The 16,757-nt window shown below is 50.7% G+C and overlaps 3 protein-coding genes and 2 non-coding genes across 6 annotated transcripts; 1 reads left to right on the top strand and 4 right to left on the bottom strand.

Annotated features, from left to right (window-relative positions):
* Positions 1 to 431: 431 nt before the first annotated feature.
* tp53rk (TP53 regulating kinase) lies at positions 432 to 1,464 on the bottom strand. The gene is made up of 2 exons (XM_068742649.1): positions 1,254 to 1,464; positions 432 to 918 (listed from the first exon to the last, which is right to left on the bottom strand). Exons 1-2 carry the CDS (start codon positions 1,462 to 1,464, stop codon positions 437 to 439), a joined length of 693 nt encoding a protein of 230 aa, XP_068598750.1. The 3' UTR covers positions 432 to 436.
* Positions 1,465 to 3,237: 1,773 nt separating this feature from the next.
* Positions 3,238 to 5,684, top strand: slc2a10 (solute carrier family 2 member 10). Its single transcript, XM_068742648.1, has 5 exons — positions 3,238 to 3,241; positions 3,635 to 4,813; positions 4,901 to 5,023; positions 5,237 to 5,372; positions 5,455 to 5,684. The coding sequence occupies exons 1-5, from the start codon at positions 3,238 to 3,240 to the stop codon at positions 5,561 to 5,563; spliced, it is 1,551 nt and encodes a 516-aa protein (XP_068598749.1). The 3' UTR covers positions 5,564 to 5,684.
* Positions 5,685 to 5,751: 67 nt separating this feature from the next.
* On the bottom strand, positions 5,752 to 11,750 carry csnk2a4 (casein kinase 2, alpha 4 polypeptide). Of its 2 annotated transcripts, none has more exons than XM_068742983.1 (13): positions 11,640 to 11,750; positions 10,497 to 10,729; positions 10,309 to 10,420; positions 10,125 to 10,226; positions 9,983 to 10,033; positions 9,677 to 9,736; positions 9,510 to 9,593; positions 9,219 to 9,329; positions 8,595 to 8,696; positions 7,464 to 7,564; positions 7,217 to 7,365; positions 7,056 to 7,133; positions 5,752 to 6,841 (listed from the first exon to the last, which is right to left on the bottom strand). In XM_068742983.1, the coding sequence occupies exons 2-13, from the start codon at positions 10,595 to 10,597 to the stop codon at positions 6,729 to 6,731; spliced, it is 1,164 nt and encodes a 387-aa protein (XP_068599084.1). In that variant the 5' UTR covers positions 10,598 to 10,729; positions 11,640 to 11,750; the 3' UTR covers positions 5,752 to 6,728. The 2 variants fall into 2 exon arrangements, with proteins under 2 accessions (XP_068599084.1, XP_068599083.1); XM_068742982.1 differs by having other exon boundaries at positions 7,041 to 7,133.
* On the bottom strand, positions 8,844 to 8,980 carry LOC137898965 (small nucleolar RNA SNORA57). The gene has a single exon (XR_011105630.1). It is a non-coding gene; the product is annotated as a small nucleolar RNA SNORA57 (small nucleolar RNA).
* Positions 9,801 to 9,937, bottom strand: LOC137898963 (small nucleolar RNA SNORA57). Its single transcript, XR_011105629.1, has one exon. It is a non-coding gene; the product is annotated as a small nucleolar RNA SNORA57 (small nucleolar RNA).
* Positions 11,751 to 16,757: the final 5,007 nt, after the last annotated feature.

Below are 16,757 nucleotides of genomic sequence, written 5' to 3' on the forward strand. Positions count from 1 at the left end.
TGTTGCCATAGCGATGGGGATGCTTTATTTCCAAAATCAGCCCAGAGCCTCTGGAGTGGGAGTTACAGCTTTATTCTTTATTTAGAAGACAAAGATATAACATTAACATGAAACCAATACATTAAAGGATTGCTTCCAATTTTCGTATTTACAGTGAGGATAGTTTGATGCTTGTATGTTGCTTTGTTTTACAAAGACATTTGAAAGATTCCAGTCAATCACTTAAGACGACATTTTATTTTCTCTTAATGGGATAGGACTGGTTTTACCTCTCACATTAACAAATCTCCAGGAAGGATTCAGTCTGTAAAAACATCAACCTGCCCCCCCCCCCCCCCCCCCAGTGCTGGTACGGGCCCCCCCGACAGGTTCTGAACCTTTTGTCGTTTCACCCTCTGTAACGGAGACATCAAACATTTTCTCTAAACGTCGTCTTTTAACCCACCATCGACCTCTTCCTCCCTCTCAGCCGCACCTCGTCCAGCTTTTGAATGACCGCCGCCGACTTCCTGGACGCCGCCGCGTAGCTCTGCAGCAGCTTGTCAAACAGCGCCTCCGTGTTGGGGTGGGTGCTGAGGAAGGCCTTCTCCAGGACGTACAGGTCCACCCCCTTGTCTTCCGGCAGAGCGGAGACGTAACTCAGGCCGAAGTCGATGAGGACCAGGTCGGCCCCCCCGCCCTCCTTCCCGTGCCTCAGCAGCATGTTGGAGGTGGTCAGGTCGCCGTGGACGACGTCCTCGTCGTGCATTCTGCCCAGGATCCGACCCACCCTCTCCACCAGCCGCTCCAGCTCCGTGCGGGAATCCGACGGATGAGTCGATGCGATGTGTTCGCGTACGGTCGTCGAGCCGACGATTTCCTCCAGGAAAATACAGTGGGAGGTGTAATCCACGAAATACACGACAGGGGCCGCTATGCCTGAGGAGGAGAGTTTGATTCAATAAAGTGTAAATTCAGGCTAAACAATCAAAGCAACGCATTAAAATGACGAGGTATCAGCAGGACGTTATATTCAGACACTTTCTCAGGAACCCGACCAAGTTTTCTTACATTCTGAAGGACTTTAAGGATTTTAGAAACATTTTTAAATGTGTATTAATGCCCATTTGGCGTTAAAGTGAGTATTTCGGACAGACAAGGTGCGCTGCTTGTGGTTTCTCCGGGTTTTACTCTACTATTAAGACGAAAAGCAACAGTAAATAAAGAGAAACTCTCTTTCGTTGCTCGTTCCCGACCGCCGCTGAGAGACTCGCCTGCTTTCCGGCAGCGCAGGATGGAGCGGACCTCCTGCACCGTCCGGCGGTGCGTCAGCTTCTCGTCCAGCGCGGGGTGTCGGTAACGTTTCGGGAATCTTTCTTTAACAATAGTCGGCCTCCCCAGAAACTGTGTCCGGTAAACTCGGGCTTCCGCTCCCTGCTTCAGTAGCTCTGCTTTACTGAGGAACTCGTTCCCCGCCTGAGACATGTTTGTTTAGTTATTTCCGCTTCTTTCTTCTTCTTCTTCTTCTGCTACCATTTGCTTCCGCTGCAGCGCCACCGCCACAGACTGCCACCCAGCGGCCATTAAATGCACTGCATATGAAATGCCACTGACGTCGCAAAATGAAAGTATAATCTTTACGACAGAAGATAAAATCTGATTTCATTCAACCATTTTGAAATCTACTAACATATTAGGAACGTTGTTTGTTTTTTAGAAATCAAGTTTAATGTTTAAACAACTCAACATAAGAGCTGGAAAGGCACTAAGTCGGGCTCAACAAGAACTCCAACAAGGCCTTCCAGACACCAGGTGACAAAATTATACATATGAAATTACATAATAAACAACATACAACAAACACAACATAATAAAATCACCAGTTATTCAAATAAAAATACATTAAAGATAAGCTCAGGGCCGTGCGCAGCAACATGTTTTAAACAGCGCTGGATTGTGAGAAAAAAGAAAAAGTCATTATATCCAGAATGTGTTTTATAATAGTTGATAAGCAGTAATTGTAATTGACAAATTCATAATTTGATCCGCATCAAATATCAAAAATTCTATTGATTTTATTTTTGAAACTGTAAAATCGTCACTTTATTCCTGTAACATTCTCATAAAAACGTAACTGTATTCTAATTACATTATGAATTTGTCAATTAAAATTACTGCTTTTCAACTATGATAAAAAAAAAACATTCTAAATTCTCCAGGACAACAGGACAGACTTTATTCTCAGGATATAATGACTTTTTCTTTCTCTGATTGTGAGGCGCTGCTAATCCTCCTCACAATGCTGAACAAAGCGGAACCTGTTTGCGCGCTCCTGCCGAACACTCCTCTTTGGCGGAGGAGGTGAAACGAACTCACCTCCCCTTTAACCGGGCTCCGCGCCGGGCTGCCGGGCGGTGATTGGCTCCTCTCTTCCTGGGATAGTTGTCGACCTCTGGCGTCAAAACGTCTCCAAAAAGTTTTCTCCTCCTGCCACGTCGCTCCGACTTCGGGAAGGAGCAGGAAAAAGCTGCGGGAGCATCTCGGCGTGATCCGTTTTCTGCTCGCGGTGAGTCCTCCTCTTCCTCCTGCAGGTCCCGGTAATCTTTACCGGCCTATAGTAACGCGAGTCTTCATTCCTACACCAGAGTAGTTATTTATCCAATCCACGAGGATCATAAAAATAGAACTAACTTCCTGCTGAGCCGCACAAAGGAGTCTGGAGTGATTCGGAAGTTCCTCTCTGACCTGACACAACATCCAGCAAATGTAAGATGAATAAAAAACAACAACATTACAATCCGGTGGCAGATTAGATTACCGGCACAGAAAACATGAAAATCATGTTCCAGACAGCACGGACGACAAATGTAAGACAAAGAGCTGCAGAGTCACCGGTCAGGATGGAAAAGAGGACAATTCAAACCAGCAAAAATAACTAATCCAGCGCCAAACAAGTCTTCTTCAGCACCCCCCAACCCTCCCTCTAGGTTTCATCCTGCTAACAAACAAACAAACAAACAAACAGCCACGGAGGTAAACGAGGACACACAATCCTCCTGATTGCTACGCAGACGAGCGTTTCCTCCAGTGTAAGGAAATCAGGGCAATCAACAGGATGGTTGCCATGGCGATGGCCTGCACCGGGCTCTTGTGAGCATCCTTGTGATCCCGGTGAACAGTCTCTGCTGCGCTTGTCGTTTCAGAGGGGGACGTCTCGCCACGGCAGCTGACCAACATGTAACCGCGGGGACAGACGCGATGGGTGAGTTCTGATTCACTCGTCTTCACAAGCGATCGGGATGAAGAAAGTTTGTAAATGTTTAAAGACGATTAGATGTACAAAGAAAAGGAGACGTCAGAGGCGTGACCGGGGATCCCAGCCTGATCATTTGCATTTCTGTCAATAGATGCTGCACGTCAACGACTCCCGGGGGGGGGGGGATTTTTGTGACGTCTTATGTCCCTAACAACAGTTTGAAACCGTGTGAGCCGCGTCGAGAGACACTCAAGGAAACATTTCCGTCTCCACACCTCGAATCTGACGCATTGTTGAAGAATATCTTCCTCATTCTTTGGGCCGGCACCGGGTTATTCCAAACAAAGCCTCCTTTCAGATTAACACCACGGCGTCCTCCCATCTGACTGTGTCCTCCAGGTTGCTCCACCCTCCTGCTGGCGGCTGTCGTGTCCACGGCGGGAGGCCTGGTCTTCGGGTATGAGTTGGGCATCATCTCCGGGGCGCTGCTGCAGCTCAAGGCGGAGTTCCACCTGTCCTGCGTCCAGCAGGAGGCGCTGGTCAGCGCTCTGCTGGTGGGAGCGCTGCTGGCCTCTGTTGTCGGCGGATGCTTGATCGACCGCCAGGGCCGCAGGAAGTCCATCGTCCTCAGCAACCTCCTGATCTTGGCCGGGAGCCTGGTCTTGCTGGTGAGCTCCTACTATGCTCTGGTGGTGGGCAGGATCCTGGTGGGCTTCGCCATGTGCATATCCTCCATGTCCTGCTGCATCTTCGTGTCCGAGATGGTCGCCCCGGACCGCAGGGGCTTCCTGGTGACTCTGCACGAAACTGGGATCACCGTTGGCGTCCTGGCGGCCTACATCATCAACTACTTCCTGTCTGCTTGTGGCGGCGGATGGAGGTGGATGTTCGGATTAGCCGTGGTTCCGACTTTGCTGCAGCTGGTCTCCGTCCGGTTCCTCCCGTCCAGCGCCGAGGAACCGGACGGAGACCGGGAGACGGACGACTCGAGGGTGGAAGCCGAGAGCGTTCGGTTCAACGCGATGTTCCAGAGCAAAGACAACATGAGGACCAGGACCGCCATCGGCCTCGGCCTGGTCCTGTTTCAGCAGCTCACAGGCCAGCCCAACGTCCTCTTCTACGCCTCCACCATCTTCCACTCGGTGGGGTTCCAGAGCGACGCGGCGGCGGCGCTGGCCTCCGTGGGATTGGGGTCGGTCAAAGTGATTGTGACTCTGACCTCCATGGCGTCTTCGGACAGGGTGGGCAGGAGGCCCCTGCTCATCGGAGGATGTTCCCTCATGGCGCTGAGTCTGATCGCCATCGGCGTCCTCAGTGGACATCCGGCGGCCGACGCCAAGAGGCCTTGCGATTCCGAAGACTTTGGCGTGAACGGAACGGCTCGACCTCATTCGTCGCCGGGCAACGGGAGCCACATGTTCCCGACTAACGACACACCAGGGGGAGACGGGCGACACCTCCAACCACTGGACACGCCTCTGGCGCCTTCCCCGAGCGACCGCGGCGCGGTGGCCAACTGGGCCATTCTGGTGTGCATGATGGCGGTTGTGGGAGCGTACTCCGTCGGGTTTGGACCGAGTTCGTATATATCTCCTTCTTAAGTGGGTCTCTTTCCCGACGTGGCGCTTCCCCAGGGGTAACCGAAGCCGATCCTTTTCTCTCCAGTGACCTGGCTCCTCCTCAGTGAAATATTCCCAGCCGCCATCAGGGGGAGGGCGTTTGCGTTCACCAACTGCTTCAACTGGGCCGCGCACCTTCTGGTCACCTTCACCTTCCTGAATTTCATCGGTGAGTGTGTCGTCCCCCCCCTCGTTCTTTTCCCTGGAGCCGCCGGGCTCAGTCAGGAGTAGGAAACGCTTCCCCAATCATCCCGGGAGTCGCTGGACTTTAAGTAGGGGTCTCGAACTCGCGACCCGTTTGAGACCCCCAATCTAAAGGGTCAGCCGACAAGTCGGGATTAAAAAGCTTTCAGAGCCTGTTTTTATTGCTTCCGTCCTGCAGATTCCATCGGTGTCTCCGGGACGTTTCTTCTTTACGGCTCGGCCTCCCTGGCTGCCGCGGGGTTCTTCTACTTCCTGCTGCCGGAGACCAAAGGGAAGACTCTGGAGGAGATCGACCGGGAGCTGCGCTCCAAACGGTATAGGACGCATTTGTATCGGACTGAACGCGACTCGGGTGGGTTCGGGTGGCTGATGTGTGTCCGTGGACTCGTCCTGCAGGTTTTTCCACAGCGACAAGCCCTGCTGCTGCTTCCTCGGATGCAGGGACTCATCCCATCAGTACCAGAGAATCCAGTATCAGGTCGGAACCGAGGACCGGCTCCACTGATCCCACCGCGCATCACGTACTGTGTGTTTTCTGAGTAACACTGTCTAGTAGAAAGTTTAAATTCCAGACCTGGAAGCCCTTGTGAGATAATCTCTCTCAGCGAGATGAGTTTGTAACCATGGAAACCCCAATGAGTTTAAATATTCTATTCATTGTGTCTGCCTCACCGGGACAAAAGGAGTCGGATGTACCCGATAAATAAAACACGTTTATTTACACATGTATTTCCAAATACTAGTCTTCTACACGAGGACATAAGAATATATACAGCAATGTTCCGTTTTCAGGCGGTCGTATAGACGGGGCTGATTTATTCTCATTTTGAAGTGAAACAAATGCACAGCAGGGTCTAAAAGTTACACTCAAGTATCTGGAACTAAAACACCGGGAGTAAAATAAAATAAAATCAAAGAGAATCAAGTGCTATTCAACATCCAATGAACCCATCCACATGGTGAGAACCAGCCAGCTGTAATAATCGTCATGACAACAGTACTTCAGACGCCCCGCCCGCCCCCACCCCGGGTCGAGGACCTCCCGCTAAACGAAACTCGCCGTGGTCGGACTCTTCTTCCAACCGGCCGAGTAAACTTTGGTTTTTGTCTTGAAGCGATTCAAGGAAAGCCTCTTGAAGTGTTTCCAGGGGTTCTGGAGAGCAGCACGTTTGAGGAACCGTTTTGAGAACCTGAATGAATCCGAGCCGGCTTCGACGGCCGCCGTCCAGCGAGCTGAAGCGATCGTGTTCATGAGCCCCCCCCCGGAGCAACGAACAGCACCGCACACCTCCAGGATGCCGTTCAGGCGCGTCCCGGGGAGGCGGGGTTAAGCGTGGTCAGGTTCTCCATGATTCTGCAGTAACCTTTACAGGATGCTCCCCTTTCGCCCGTTTTATTATTGACCGCCTTCATACACTAAAGAAACAGGCTGCTGAGACCCCCCCCCCCACCCCACCCCACCCCGTCTTTGTATTCACTACAGCTCATGGGAGAAAGAAGGGAACACCTGTGTTTCAGTTATACAGAACTAGCATTTCAGGCTAACGCCATCACTTTGGGTCCGTTTGGGTGTGGGGAGGACGGGCAGAGGGGCACCAGTCGAGGTTCCTCCCCCCCTGCCAGGCTGTGGGGCAGAGATTCGGAGAGGGAGAGGACTCGGGGGGGCGGCGTCACTGCGGGGCGCCAGCGGGCACTGGGGAGCTCAGGTTGTTGGTGGCAGCGGACAGGACCGGCGACCCGGTGAGAGGCCCCAGGGCAGTGGAGGCTGGCAAGGCAGAGATACCTGAGGGAGGGGGGCAGAGATACCTGAGGGAGGGGCGAGCAGCCGGCACACGGAGACTTTTAAATCAGACGCTTCCCGTCTGCGGCGAATTTGATTTTATTCTCAACCAGAAATAAAATTCAAACTGAATGCATTTTAAGATTTTAGTGATTGAAAAGCATTTAATGAAACAAGCGCAACCCGGAACCGGATCACGTACGTAGCGGAGCGTTACCGGTGATCATGCTGGCGGCGTTCCCACTCGGCAGGCTGGTGGATCCGGCCACACGGGACTGATCCTTCACAATCGGGACTGGAAGAACAGAAACCAGGACTTTACTTCCCCCCCCCGTCGTTTCCACCGACTGCAACAACCGGGCCTCCGTCAGCTCTTACAGAAGTACGGGTGATCCATGGCCTCTCGGGCCGTCAGCCGGGCCTGGTGGTCGTAGCGCAGCAGCTTGTCCAGGAAGTCCAGCGCCTCCGGGCTCACCAGGTGTTGGTTCTCACTGTGCACGAAGCGTTCCCACCGCTTACGGGAATGCCTGAGGAAAGGAACGATGCACACTTCAGACATGACACACACCATCATCATCATCATCATCGTCATCGTCATCGTCGTCACGGGACCGCAGGAACCCACCTTCCCAGGATGTCGTTGAAGCGGGGCTCCAGCTCGATGTTGTACTTGTCGATGTAATCGTAGAGATCTTCAGTCCCCAGCACCTTGGCTATTCTCACCAGCTGCAGAACCACAAACAGAACAGCTTCACCAGCTGCAGAACCACAAACAGAACCGTCTCACCAGCTGCAGAACCACAAACAGAACCGTCTCACCAGCTGCAGAACCACAAACAGAACCGTCTCACCAGCTGCAGAACCACAAACAGAACCGTCTCACCAGCTGCAGAACCACAAACAGAACAGCTTCACCAGCTGCAGAACCACAAACAGAACCGTCTCACCAGCTGCAGAACCACAAACAGAACCGTCTCACCAGCTGCAGAACCATAAACAGAACAGCTTCACCAGCTGCAGAACCACAAACAGAACCGTCTCACCAGCTGCAGAACCATAAACAGAACAGCTTCACCAGCTGCAGAACCACAAACAGAACCGTCTCACCAGCTGCAGAACCATAAACAGAACAGCTTCACCAGCTGCAGAACCACAAACAGAACCGTCTCACCAGCTGCAGAACCATAAACAGAACCACAAACAGAACCGTCTCACCAGCTGCAGAACCACAAACAGAACCGTCTCACCAGCTGCAGAACCATAAACAGAACCACAAACAGAACCGTCTCACCAGCTGCAGAACCATAAACAGAACAGCTTCACCAGCTGCAGAACCACAAACAGAACCGTCTCACCAGCTGCAGAACCATAAACAGAACCGTTTCTCCGCTCCGTACAAGAACCTTCAGCACCAACGTGGACAGCGACAGAACCTGCATTCCTTCCACTCCCTAGTTCCACCGGTTCTGTTGGGTTTTAACAGACTGGTGCTGCCACCTGTTGGACACCACCGCTCATTACAGTCTATGAGAGTGACAGCAGCCGAGCAGGAAGACCGAGTCAGAACTGATTCGCGCTTTAGCTTAACAAGCGGCCGCTGGGAAGTCGGAGCAGATCCTCCATCCTTCAGCTCTGAAGCAACCGGACCGACCCAGACCCTGAACAGGGGTCCAAGCTGCTCCAGAGCCGACCTGCGAGGGACCAACGGTTCAACCACACGAGTTACGGAGCCGATCGGAGGAATCCTCTCGTCTACCTGGTCGTAGTTGTCATGGCCGTGGAAGAAGGGCTCTTTCCTGAAGATCATGCTCGCCAGCATGCAGCCCAAGCTCCACATGTCCAGACTGTAGTCGTACATCTGGAACGCAGACAGAACGTTAATCCCCCACAACTCCAACGTCTCCGCCAGACACAAGAGAGACAAACTAGCATCCATCCTCGTTACGCTACAACTACATCCGTGTGGGACGATGAAGCATCGCCCCCACCCCGCACTGGCCGGAGGAAATGTCCCAGCGATTGAGGATAGGACCAGACGACGGGAGACATTCTGGCACCGAAGACATAGCGCTGGACGTAATGTCCCTCCATCACATACACACTCGCGTACGGGGAAAACCACGAGTATGCCAAGAAAGGAGGATTTGCTCATCTAATCTAATGCACACACACATTCAACTGATTAAATCAGTGAGGGGGTGGGGGGGGGGGGGTGTGTGTGTAAACATCGGTTTGGTCTCCAGTCTAATCTGGAAACGTACAGAAAGATCAATCGCTAAATGTAATAGTTAACCCCTCGCTTCCTGCGAAATGCAAAGCGAAGGGCGTCGCACGAAGACCCCTCCCCGATGGACCGACTCAAATCAGCCCGCAGCCGTACCTGGTAATCCACCAGGAGCTCGGGCCCTTTGAAGTAGCGGGACGCCACTCTGACGTTGTACTCCTGTCCCGGGTGGTAGAACTCAGCCAGGCCCCAGTCGATAAGGCGGAGCTACACAGCGAGAAGGAAAGCAGTTACGGACCGCGGTGCTTCGTACGTGTTCAACAAAAACGAAGCTAACAGTTACGTCATGACAGAAGCTACGAAAACAAGAATCGCTTTAGAAGGTGATTATTCAGACGTCCCCTGTTTTGGTAGGACGACAGAAACGGGCCCCCGTTAGCGGCTCACCTTGCGGTGTTCGTGATCAATCATCACGTTGTGTGGCTTCACATCTCGGTGCATGATTCCCATGCTGTGGCAGTAATCCAGAGCCTGCAGACACACGGGAGGACTTTATTTGTGGAGCACGGCAACAGATCGGCAAAAAAAAAAAAGACGAACCCTGGAGGACTCACCTTGAGGATCTCATACATGTAGAACCGGATGTCGTAATCCGTCAGCGTCTGATAAAGTTGCTGCAGAGCAGAACGAGGCGGTCACTTCTCAGAAAAGCCAAGGACAGAATCAAACGATCGGCAGCAATGTCCCAGCGATTGAGGATAGAACCAGACGACGGGAGACATTCTGGCACCGAAGACATAGCGCTGGACGTCATGTCCCTCCATCACATACACACGCGTGTACGGGGAAAACCACGAGTATGCCAAGAAAGGAGGCTTCGGCTGCATTCACGCAGGAAGGAAAGGGGGTTCCGTTCTCACCTTGAAGTCCGTGTTGTTGACGTGTTCAAAGACCAAGGCGGGCGTCCGGGACTGAAAGATCAAAGGGTGTACGTTAAAGAAGAAGCTCCACGAGCTCCTGCTGTACTCGTGACCAACCACCAGGCGGTCCAGGAGTCCTTACCACGGGGTCTTTCACAATATCGACGAGGGATATGATGTCAGGACCGCCACGCAGGTTCTCCAAAATCTTGATCTCCCTCTTGATCTTCTTCTTCTTCACGGGCTGAAGGAGGAAAAAGAGTCAGAGTCGGTTGGATGGGATCAGATCAGATCATTGATTCAGGCCCGTCGGCTTAGATTTCTACCTTGAGAATCTTCACCACCACTTTCTCATTGTTGGTGATGTTGATCGCCTCAAAGACCTCGCTGTACTTCCCACGGCCGAGCTTCCGCACCAACTGGAAGTCATCCTGGTTTCTAGGCAGGAACAAAACAAAATGGTTTCTGGAGTCGGACGCTGCAAACCCGGGCCGAGCATCGGGGCGACCCTCACCCCCATTCGACGACGTGAGACTCGTAGTCCCAGTACTCCCTGGGCCGGTGAGTGTTGACCTCGGCGTACACTCGGGCCCGGCTCGGCACGGGTCCAGACATGTCCGACAGCTTGGTGGAGTTGGTGGTAGCAACTCACCGCAGCAGAGGGTGACCGGAGTAAGGGGGAGGCGGGTGGGAGGGAGGGAGAGTAGGGGATGGGGGGGAGGGGCCACCTGGGGCACGGTGGGATTGCTGATGAAGATATTAGAAAAAAAAGGAATTTACAGATGAGAAATTATATTCCCGAAATCCTATTTCTCCATGTCGGGGGGGGGGTTCCCAGAGTATGGAACAGGACGGAGACTAAAGGGTCAGAAAATTAATAATTCAATTAAAATAGCTGTTAAATTAACGAACCCAAATGCGTAAGGGACAGAGAACCGAGGCTACTTCCTGAGACAGACGTGCCAAACGTTTCAATAACCCGTGACGTCAGACATGAACAGGAACAACAGGTTACACGTTTATTGACCAATACTTTTTTACTGCGCATGCGTCTGTCCGTAGCTAGCTCAGGCTACAGCGTTAGCAGCTATCGCTACCGGATTACTGTTAATCTGTACATCATCATAAACTAGGATTAAAGATGCAACTTGATTTAAATCACCACTTTCTATCATGTAAAGTAATGCTAGCTACGAAGTTAGCTAGCAATACGTTATGGTAGTCGATACAATCGACTACCATAACGAGGCGCATTGTTACCTTTGGGAAGATGTGAGGGAATGTTCTTTAAATGAAAGGCCTATAATCCACAAACACACCTTCGCGCGGATCAAAGGGCTCACTACGGTCACTTGGAATTATGCGCATAAGAACAAAAGATGAAGCATTGACCATGAGGTAGCTTTTCATTGAAGTATTTAAAAAAGCCATACATTTACCAAACAATGAAATAACTATTTACTGATCAGCTAACCAGATCATCCGAATCGAACGACTTTCCGTATGTGTTAAAGGAGCTCGTAATTGATCGGCTCCAGGCGGGCCCGTGGTGTTAGCTTGCTAACATTAGCATGGTAACCATTATCACTTGCTACATTCCACAGAGAATGCGAGTCAGGATTATCGATAGTAGAGAGAAACTGCAGTAGATATTTACCCCCCTGATCGATCCGATGACCCAAATGCTTCCCAATAAGATGAGTTCCCCCGACTTCCCTCCGTCGCCGGTGCGGCCGTGTGGTTTCTGCTGTATCAGAGACAATATGGCCGATCGCCTACGGGAACTGCGTAGGGACAAACAAGTCAATTCACGCGAAGGGCTCAGAACTTTGACCTTTCTGTGACACGCCCCTCCCGGCCCCAAAATCTATGGACACTGTTCTTGTCAAGCAGGGTAAGAATGAACTATTTCTTACTATGTGACAATAGTCCACCAAAGGAAAAGGTATAACTTATTAAATATGTCTTTATAGTTTACACTACGCTCTAATAGAAACACCCCTCCCTCCCTAATTAGCTAATTAGCTAACAGAGTTGTCACCAGGGAGGTTTGAGTTGACTTTAAAAGTGACGTGAATAAGTGAATAAAATTAAAAGCTAACAAATGAAACCACCCGACCGAAACTAAGAATAATATAATTCATTTAATGTTGTTTGAATTTTATGAACCGAAGTTCATTTATTTCAACAGAAATATTTCATAAATCTGAATATTTTTTAGTATGTCCAAGAGAGGGCGCCAAAACTCTCACAACAATTCCCCCCCTTGCTTTAACAATTGATGGAAACACACATTATGTAGTCAATACCACTGCATTTACTGAATTTAAGCACCACATCAATGAAAGCAGGTCTTTAGTACACACAGGCCCCATCTTCATCTGTCTGTGAAAGCTAATAACAGACTATGACGATGTTGCCGTGCCAACGTTTTGCCCTGATATGTCCCAGGACACATTGATAACGCTTAATATCTTTATTTTATCATTAAAATCTGACTAATATCAATAACATACTTTGTAACAGACAAACAAACACATTCGCAATATGAAGAAACCGTGGCCAAGTTTCATCTCAGTTTAACGCCGTCAGCCATAAATCATGACGGAATTAAATTCATCTGTCACCGCGGCGTTGTGCTTGGAGCCGGATGCGGCCTCATTCCTCTCCACGGCGCGGCGGCGGGTCGAGGAGGTTGTCGAGGGCAACAGCTTTCTGTCAGCCAGGCCATTCATTGTGCTCTTTGGGGCCTTGATTGAGGATATCCTCTCAACAATTGGGTGTTTAAACTGGTTCAAAGTTTTCAGACGTATATCACACGGTGCCTCCCATCCATCTCCCAGTTCCAGACTCCAAGCATTTATTAGCCTAAGATCATTCTTCATGTCTTAGAATAACTTAGATCCACAAGCTTCCTTGTCTTTCGCAGAATTTTTTTTCCTCATGAAGTGTCACAACTGAATATTTGTTGCTTTTGTTTTCTGGCTCGATGGGGACGGCTAGCTCCTCGGTATCACTGTCAAACACGGCCTACCTGTGATTACTCTGCTGCAGAGGAAGTTCACGGAGATGCTAAATGATAGCTCGGAAAAAAGGGGACGGTCACGTGTTCGTCCCGCTGACTGAAGAATCGGAGTTGCTGTTTGAAAAGCCGCTCAGAAAGCACAACGCCGCCGCGGCTGTTTGAGGTGACGGCTGAGGAAGTCTGCCTCCTTCCTCCGTCAGACATATTGTGCTATTATTTTGACAAAGGGAGACATGGGGGCTTACATTATTCACCTTTCACCTCTGCATCGAGGAACGCCGCCCTACGCCGGAGCGGGAGCCAAGACGAGAGCGATCAGGGCCCTGCCCGGGTGGAATTATATTGTCTCAAATGCTTCAGGTCATTCCGCCACTTCCTCCCAATGCATGCTGGGAAACAACAGTCCCAAGGGTGTCACAACAACAGCATCCACACAGAACCGATGCCCACACACACACACACACACACACACGCACACACGCACACCCCTCTGTACTTAAACACCAGCTTGATGTTGGCCCAACTGGACATCAGCAGGGAGGATGGATCAATGATATTTATTATAAAGTATCATTAGCTTAGCATTATGTCTCCTGTTCGATGATGAACGTTTGGCTGCTTGAAGCTGCAGCTCAGTCTCATCATACTTGAATATTTTCTAACCCCAGCTACGCTTCAAATTAACTTCATGTCTTCATGTTTTGTAGCACAGTCTCTACAAAACAAACCTTCCACCGGCGACCTGAACCGATATGCAATAATATCCACGCACGGGTCTGTGTCTGACCCGGTTAATGCCTGTTTGGCTGCGGAGGATTGCGTTGCTCCCAATTCTCCCACTCCACCCATCAATGGAAAACAAAATCGGAATCGCCGTCCCATAAGAGGGGCCCGCAGTGCGTGTCCGACGGCAGCGGGGGGGTGGGGGGGGGGGGGGTGTCCGACCCCGTCAGGCAGTTGAGCTACGGCACCATAAGGCTCTGTTTAGGTCTACATGTGGTGGGGGGGAACTGTACTGCCCCTTGGTGTCCTCCACTAACGCTTACCAGATGGAGCTGAAGACTTTGACACATTCATTTACATTCAGATGCAACTTTAGACTGTCCTGTGGAGGGAGTATCACTAACTTTAATCAGAAACCAGACCGCTCGCAGGCCTCTGCCTCAGGCCTCTGACGTTCCATTATCCGCCCCTCGATATTTTCTTTACGTTTAGCTTCTGTAGCTTTCTTTGGGTGGACATCACAGATGTTTGGCTTTAAAATCCGCATCATCCGAGAGCGGTGGGGCCATCTGGGCCCGGATCGATGTCGAAGCTGGCACGGACCCAGAGCCCCGGGCCCCACAGGGACGGCCCCGGTGGGGTCGGAGCACTCAGGCCTTTTCCTTCCTGCTCCTCTGTGACATCTTCCTGCCTGAGGTGGCCTCTGGGAGCCGTTGAGCCGGGTTCCTCCGGGTCCGTGGGGCTGCAGGATAAGCTCACGCAGCAGCTCCTGATTAGACTCGAGCTCTGACGGGCGGAGAGAACCCGGAGTGTTCGGACGCTGGACGCAAGCGTTCAGATGTTTGTGCCGCCCCGGAGGACTACGGGTGTTATAACTTCCTTCCAGTGGGGGGCGAACCTCCAGATATCACTTCAGTCGTGAGTTAAAGGATTCGCTCGAAACACAGTCGTGCTCATCGCTGACTCGCAGGATGTGCCTCATGATGTGAAATCTGCACTGCTAATTCAGGAATTTATAAATTAAGGCCAAATGCTAAATGCACAAATTCTTAAGACATACTTGTAAACATTTGGCATATTTTTTTATACCCAACCACATATTTCCTGTAGCACGTAGCTTTTGCAGGGTTGTGGGAGGGGCTTGTCTTGAGTTAGAATCTGCTTGCATATCGAAACGTCGCGCCGCCGTCTCGTCCTGCGTGTCGATGCTATAGTTTGATTTATAAATTGACAAAATTTACGAAAGTGGGCGTGGTTCAAGGCGAGAACATCAGGTAAGCCAATCAGCGGCAGAGCTGGGTGGCAGGACAAGGGAAGCGGTCCATTAAAAGACGTTTCCCGTTTCCAGTCTTTGTGCTAAACCAAGCTAATCAGCTCTTGGCTTTAGCCTCGATGTGCGAATGGCACCAAGCTTCTTCCGTCACTGTAAGAAAACAAGCAAGTGAGTTCCATAAAGTGTTGAATTATTCCTTTAACTCCCTTTTCAAGAAATATTGCAGCCTTTACGCTTGACGGTATGAATACGCAGCTTGACCTCTCTTTTAGTATTTACACCATGCGTTTCTATCGCTTCCTTTGCTTCTCGTCTCTGCTACGCACCAGCGCTGCGTCCTTTCTGTGATCTGCAGCGTCCATTCATCAGCAGCTGTGTTCGTCTGGACGCAGGGTGCTAGGTGATATTAGCTGTGACTGATCAACGCCACATGTGGAGCTCAACCCGAGAGATTTACTACCGGAGCAGTCGTGGCAAAGATCAGCCCTCAGGATTTCTGTATTTTCATGGATACCGGTCCCAAAACGTCCAAAAGCACAGTGTCATTAACGAGAACGGAACCTTGCGTTTGGGATTCTGTTTTCTCGGCTCTCACGTCAAACTTTAAACTGCGCTTCCTCCTCTGCGGTTGATCTCGTTGGCACGGCTCCAGTAATGCGCCTGCATTCCCTGATGGTCCCCATGAGTAATCATCAGTCATCACAATGGATCCAACAACGCTAATTTGTGTCCTTCCTGTTTTTGCCTTTAGCTTTTCCCAGAGGTTGCTCTGATTCATGCCTTCCTATAACTGGCATTTTGCGTCCACCACCACCCGGACAGCTCCGTGGTCAGACGGGACGATCTCAGAGAGAGAGAGAGAGAGGGTCGGGCCGAGGAAGAGATTGATGACTTCCTTTGGCATCATTAAGAATGAGAAGGTGAGTTTTCTTTGGAAACCCCCTGTAGGTTTCCCCCTCCGATCGGTAACAGGCAAAAAGATGCCGGTAATGTTTAGCGGTTTGTTCTTTGGGTTCCAGCTGCCCCGATTCCGTATGAACTCCACACGAGGTCCATAACCTTTAACGTAATCAGGAAAGAATGATATTGGAAAGGGATGCGGACACCGCTTCCGCTGCTGCTTCACAAAGTAAGCGTTCAGCGTTGAAGGTTTAGTTCACACAGTTCAGCTTCCACTTTTTGAAGTAAAAGGATTCGAGATTCCTTTCGAGGGAATGCCGAACATGCTGATCCTCACTTTTCATGGAGATCTATTCTTCATCAGGGTGGAGGTACGGTGGCCTCTTCCCCCGGCGTCCAAACGCATCCTCCAATAATCCCCCAAAAAACATGACACGTAGCCGAATCAGTGACTCTAAACTGGCTTAAAATGGTTGTTGGACTTAGCATTAGAATTATCTTAGCTCCGTGCAGCTGTCTGTGGGAGCACCGTGGGAGCCTTGGTGTCTCTGTGGGGGGGGCTTTGACCGACACCATAGCAGGTAATGGGGTCAGCAGGTCAGCAGGTCAGCAGCGTCCTAGTGAACACAGCTGGCACCAGGTCCAAACAGGATTCTGGCTCCGGGGGGGGGGAAAGGAAGATGCTGAAGGTTCAGGCTACACATCAGGAATCCATCTGCACCAGAATGGATGAGCCAAGGCTAGCTGGTTAGCATGCTAACCTCAGAAGATGCTTGCTATATGAAGTACAGATATCGTTGTCATCACTGTTTATATTTTTTTCACATTCTGTAGATTATTTCGGGCAAATTCTT

Source organism: Brachionichthys hirsutus, chromosome 8 (genome assembly GCF_040956055.1).
Source record: "Brachionichthys hirsutus isolate HB-005 chromosome 8, CSIRO-AGI_Bhir_v1, whole genome shotgun sequence".
Lineage (NCBI taxonomy): Eukaryota > Metazoa > Chordata > Actinopteri > Lophiiformes > Brachionichthyidae > Brachionichthys > Brachionichthys hirsutus.

Coding starts and splice junctions, on each gene's coding strand:
- tp53rk (XM_068742649.1), bottom strand. CDS start 1,464: ATGTCTCAGGCGGGGAACGAGTTCCTCAGTAAAGCAGAGCTACTGAAG. Junction 919..1,253: donor CCTGCGCTGCCGGAAAGCAG/GCGAGTCTCTCA, acceptor TCTCCTCCTCAG/GCATAGCGGCCCCTGTCGTG.
- slc2a10 (XM_068742648.1), top strand. Junction 4,814..4,900: donor CTCCGTCGGGTTTGGACCGA/GTTCGTATATAT, acceptor TTTTCTCTCCAG/TGACCTGGCTCCTCCTCAGT. Junction 5,024..5,236: donor CACCTTCCTGAATTTCATCG/GTGAGTGTGTCG, acceptor TCCGTCCTGCAG/ATTCCATCGGTGTCTCCGGG.
- csnk2a4 (XM_068742982.1), bottom strand. CDS start 10,597: ATGTCTGGACCCGTGCCGAGCCGGGCCCGAGTGTACGCCGAGGTCAAC. Junction 10,034..10,124: donor ATATTGTGAAAGACCCCGTG/GTAAGGACTCCT, acceptor TTGATCTTTCAG/TCCCGGACGCCCGCCTTGGT. Junction 8,697..9,218: donor AGCTCCTGGTGGATTACCAG/GTACGGCTGCGG, acceptor TCTGCGTTCCAG/ATGTACGACTACAGTCTGGA.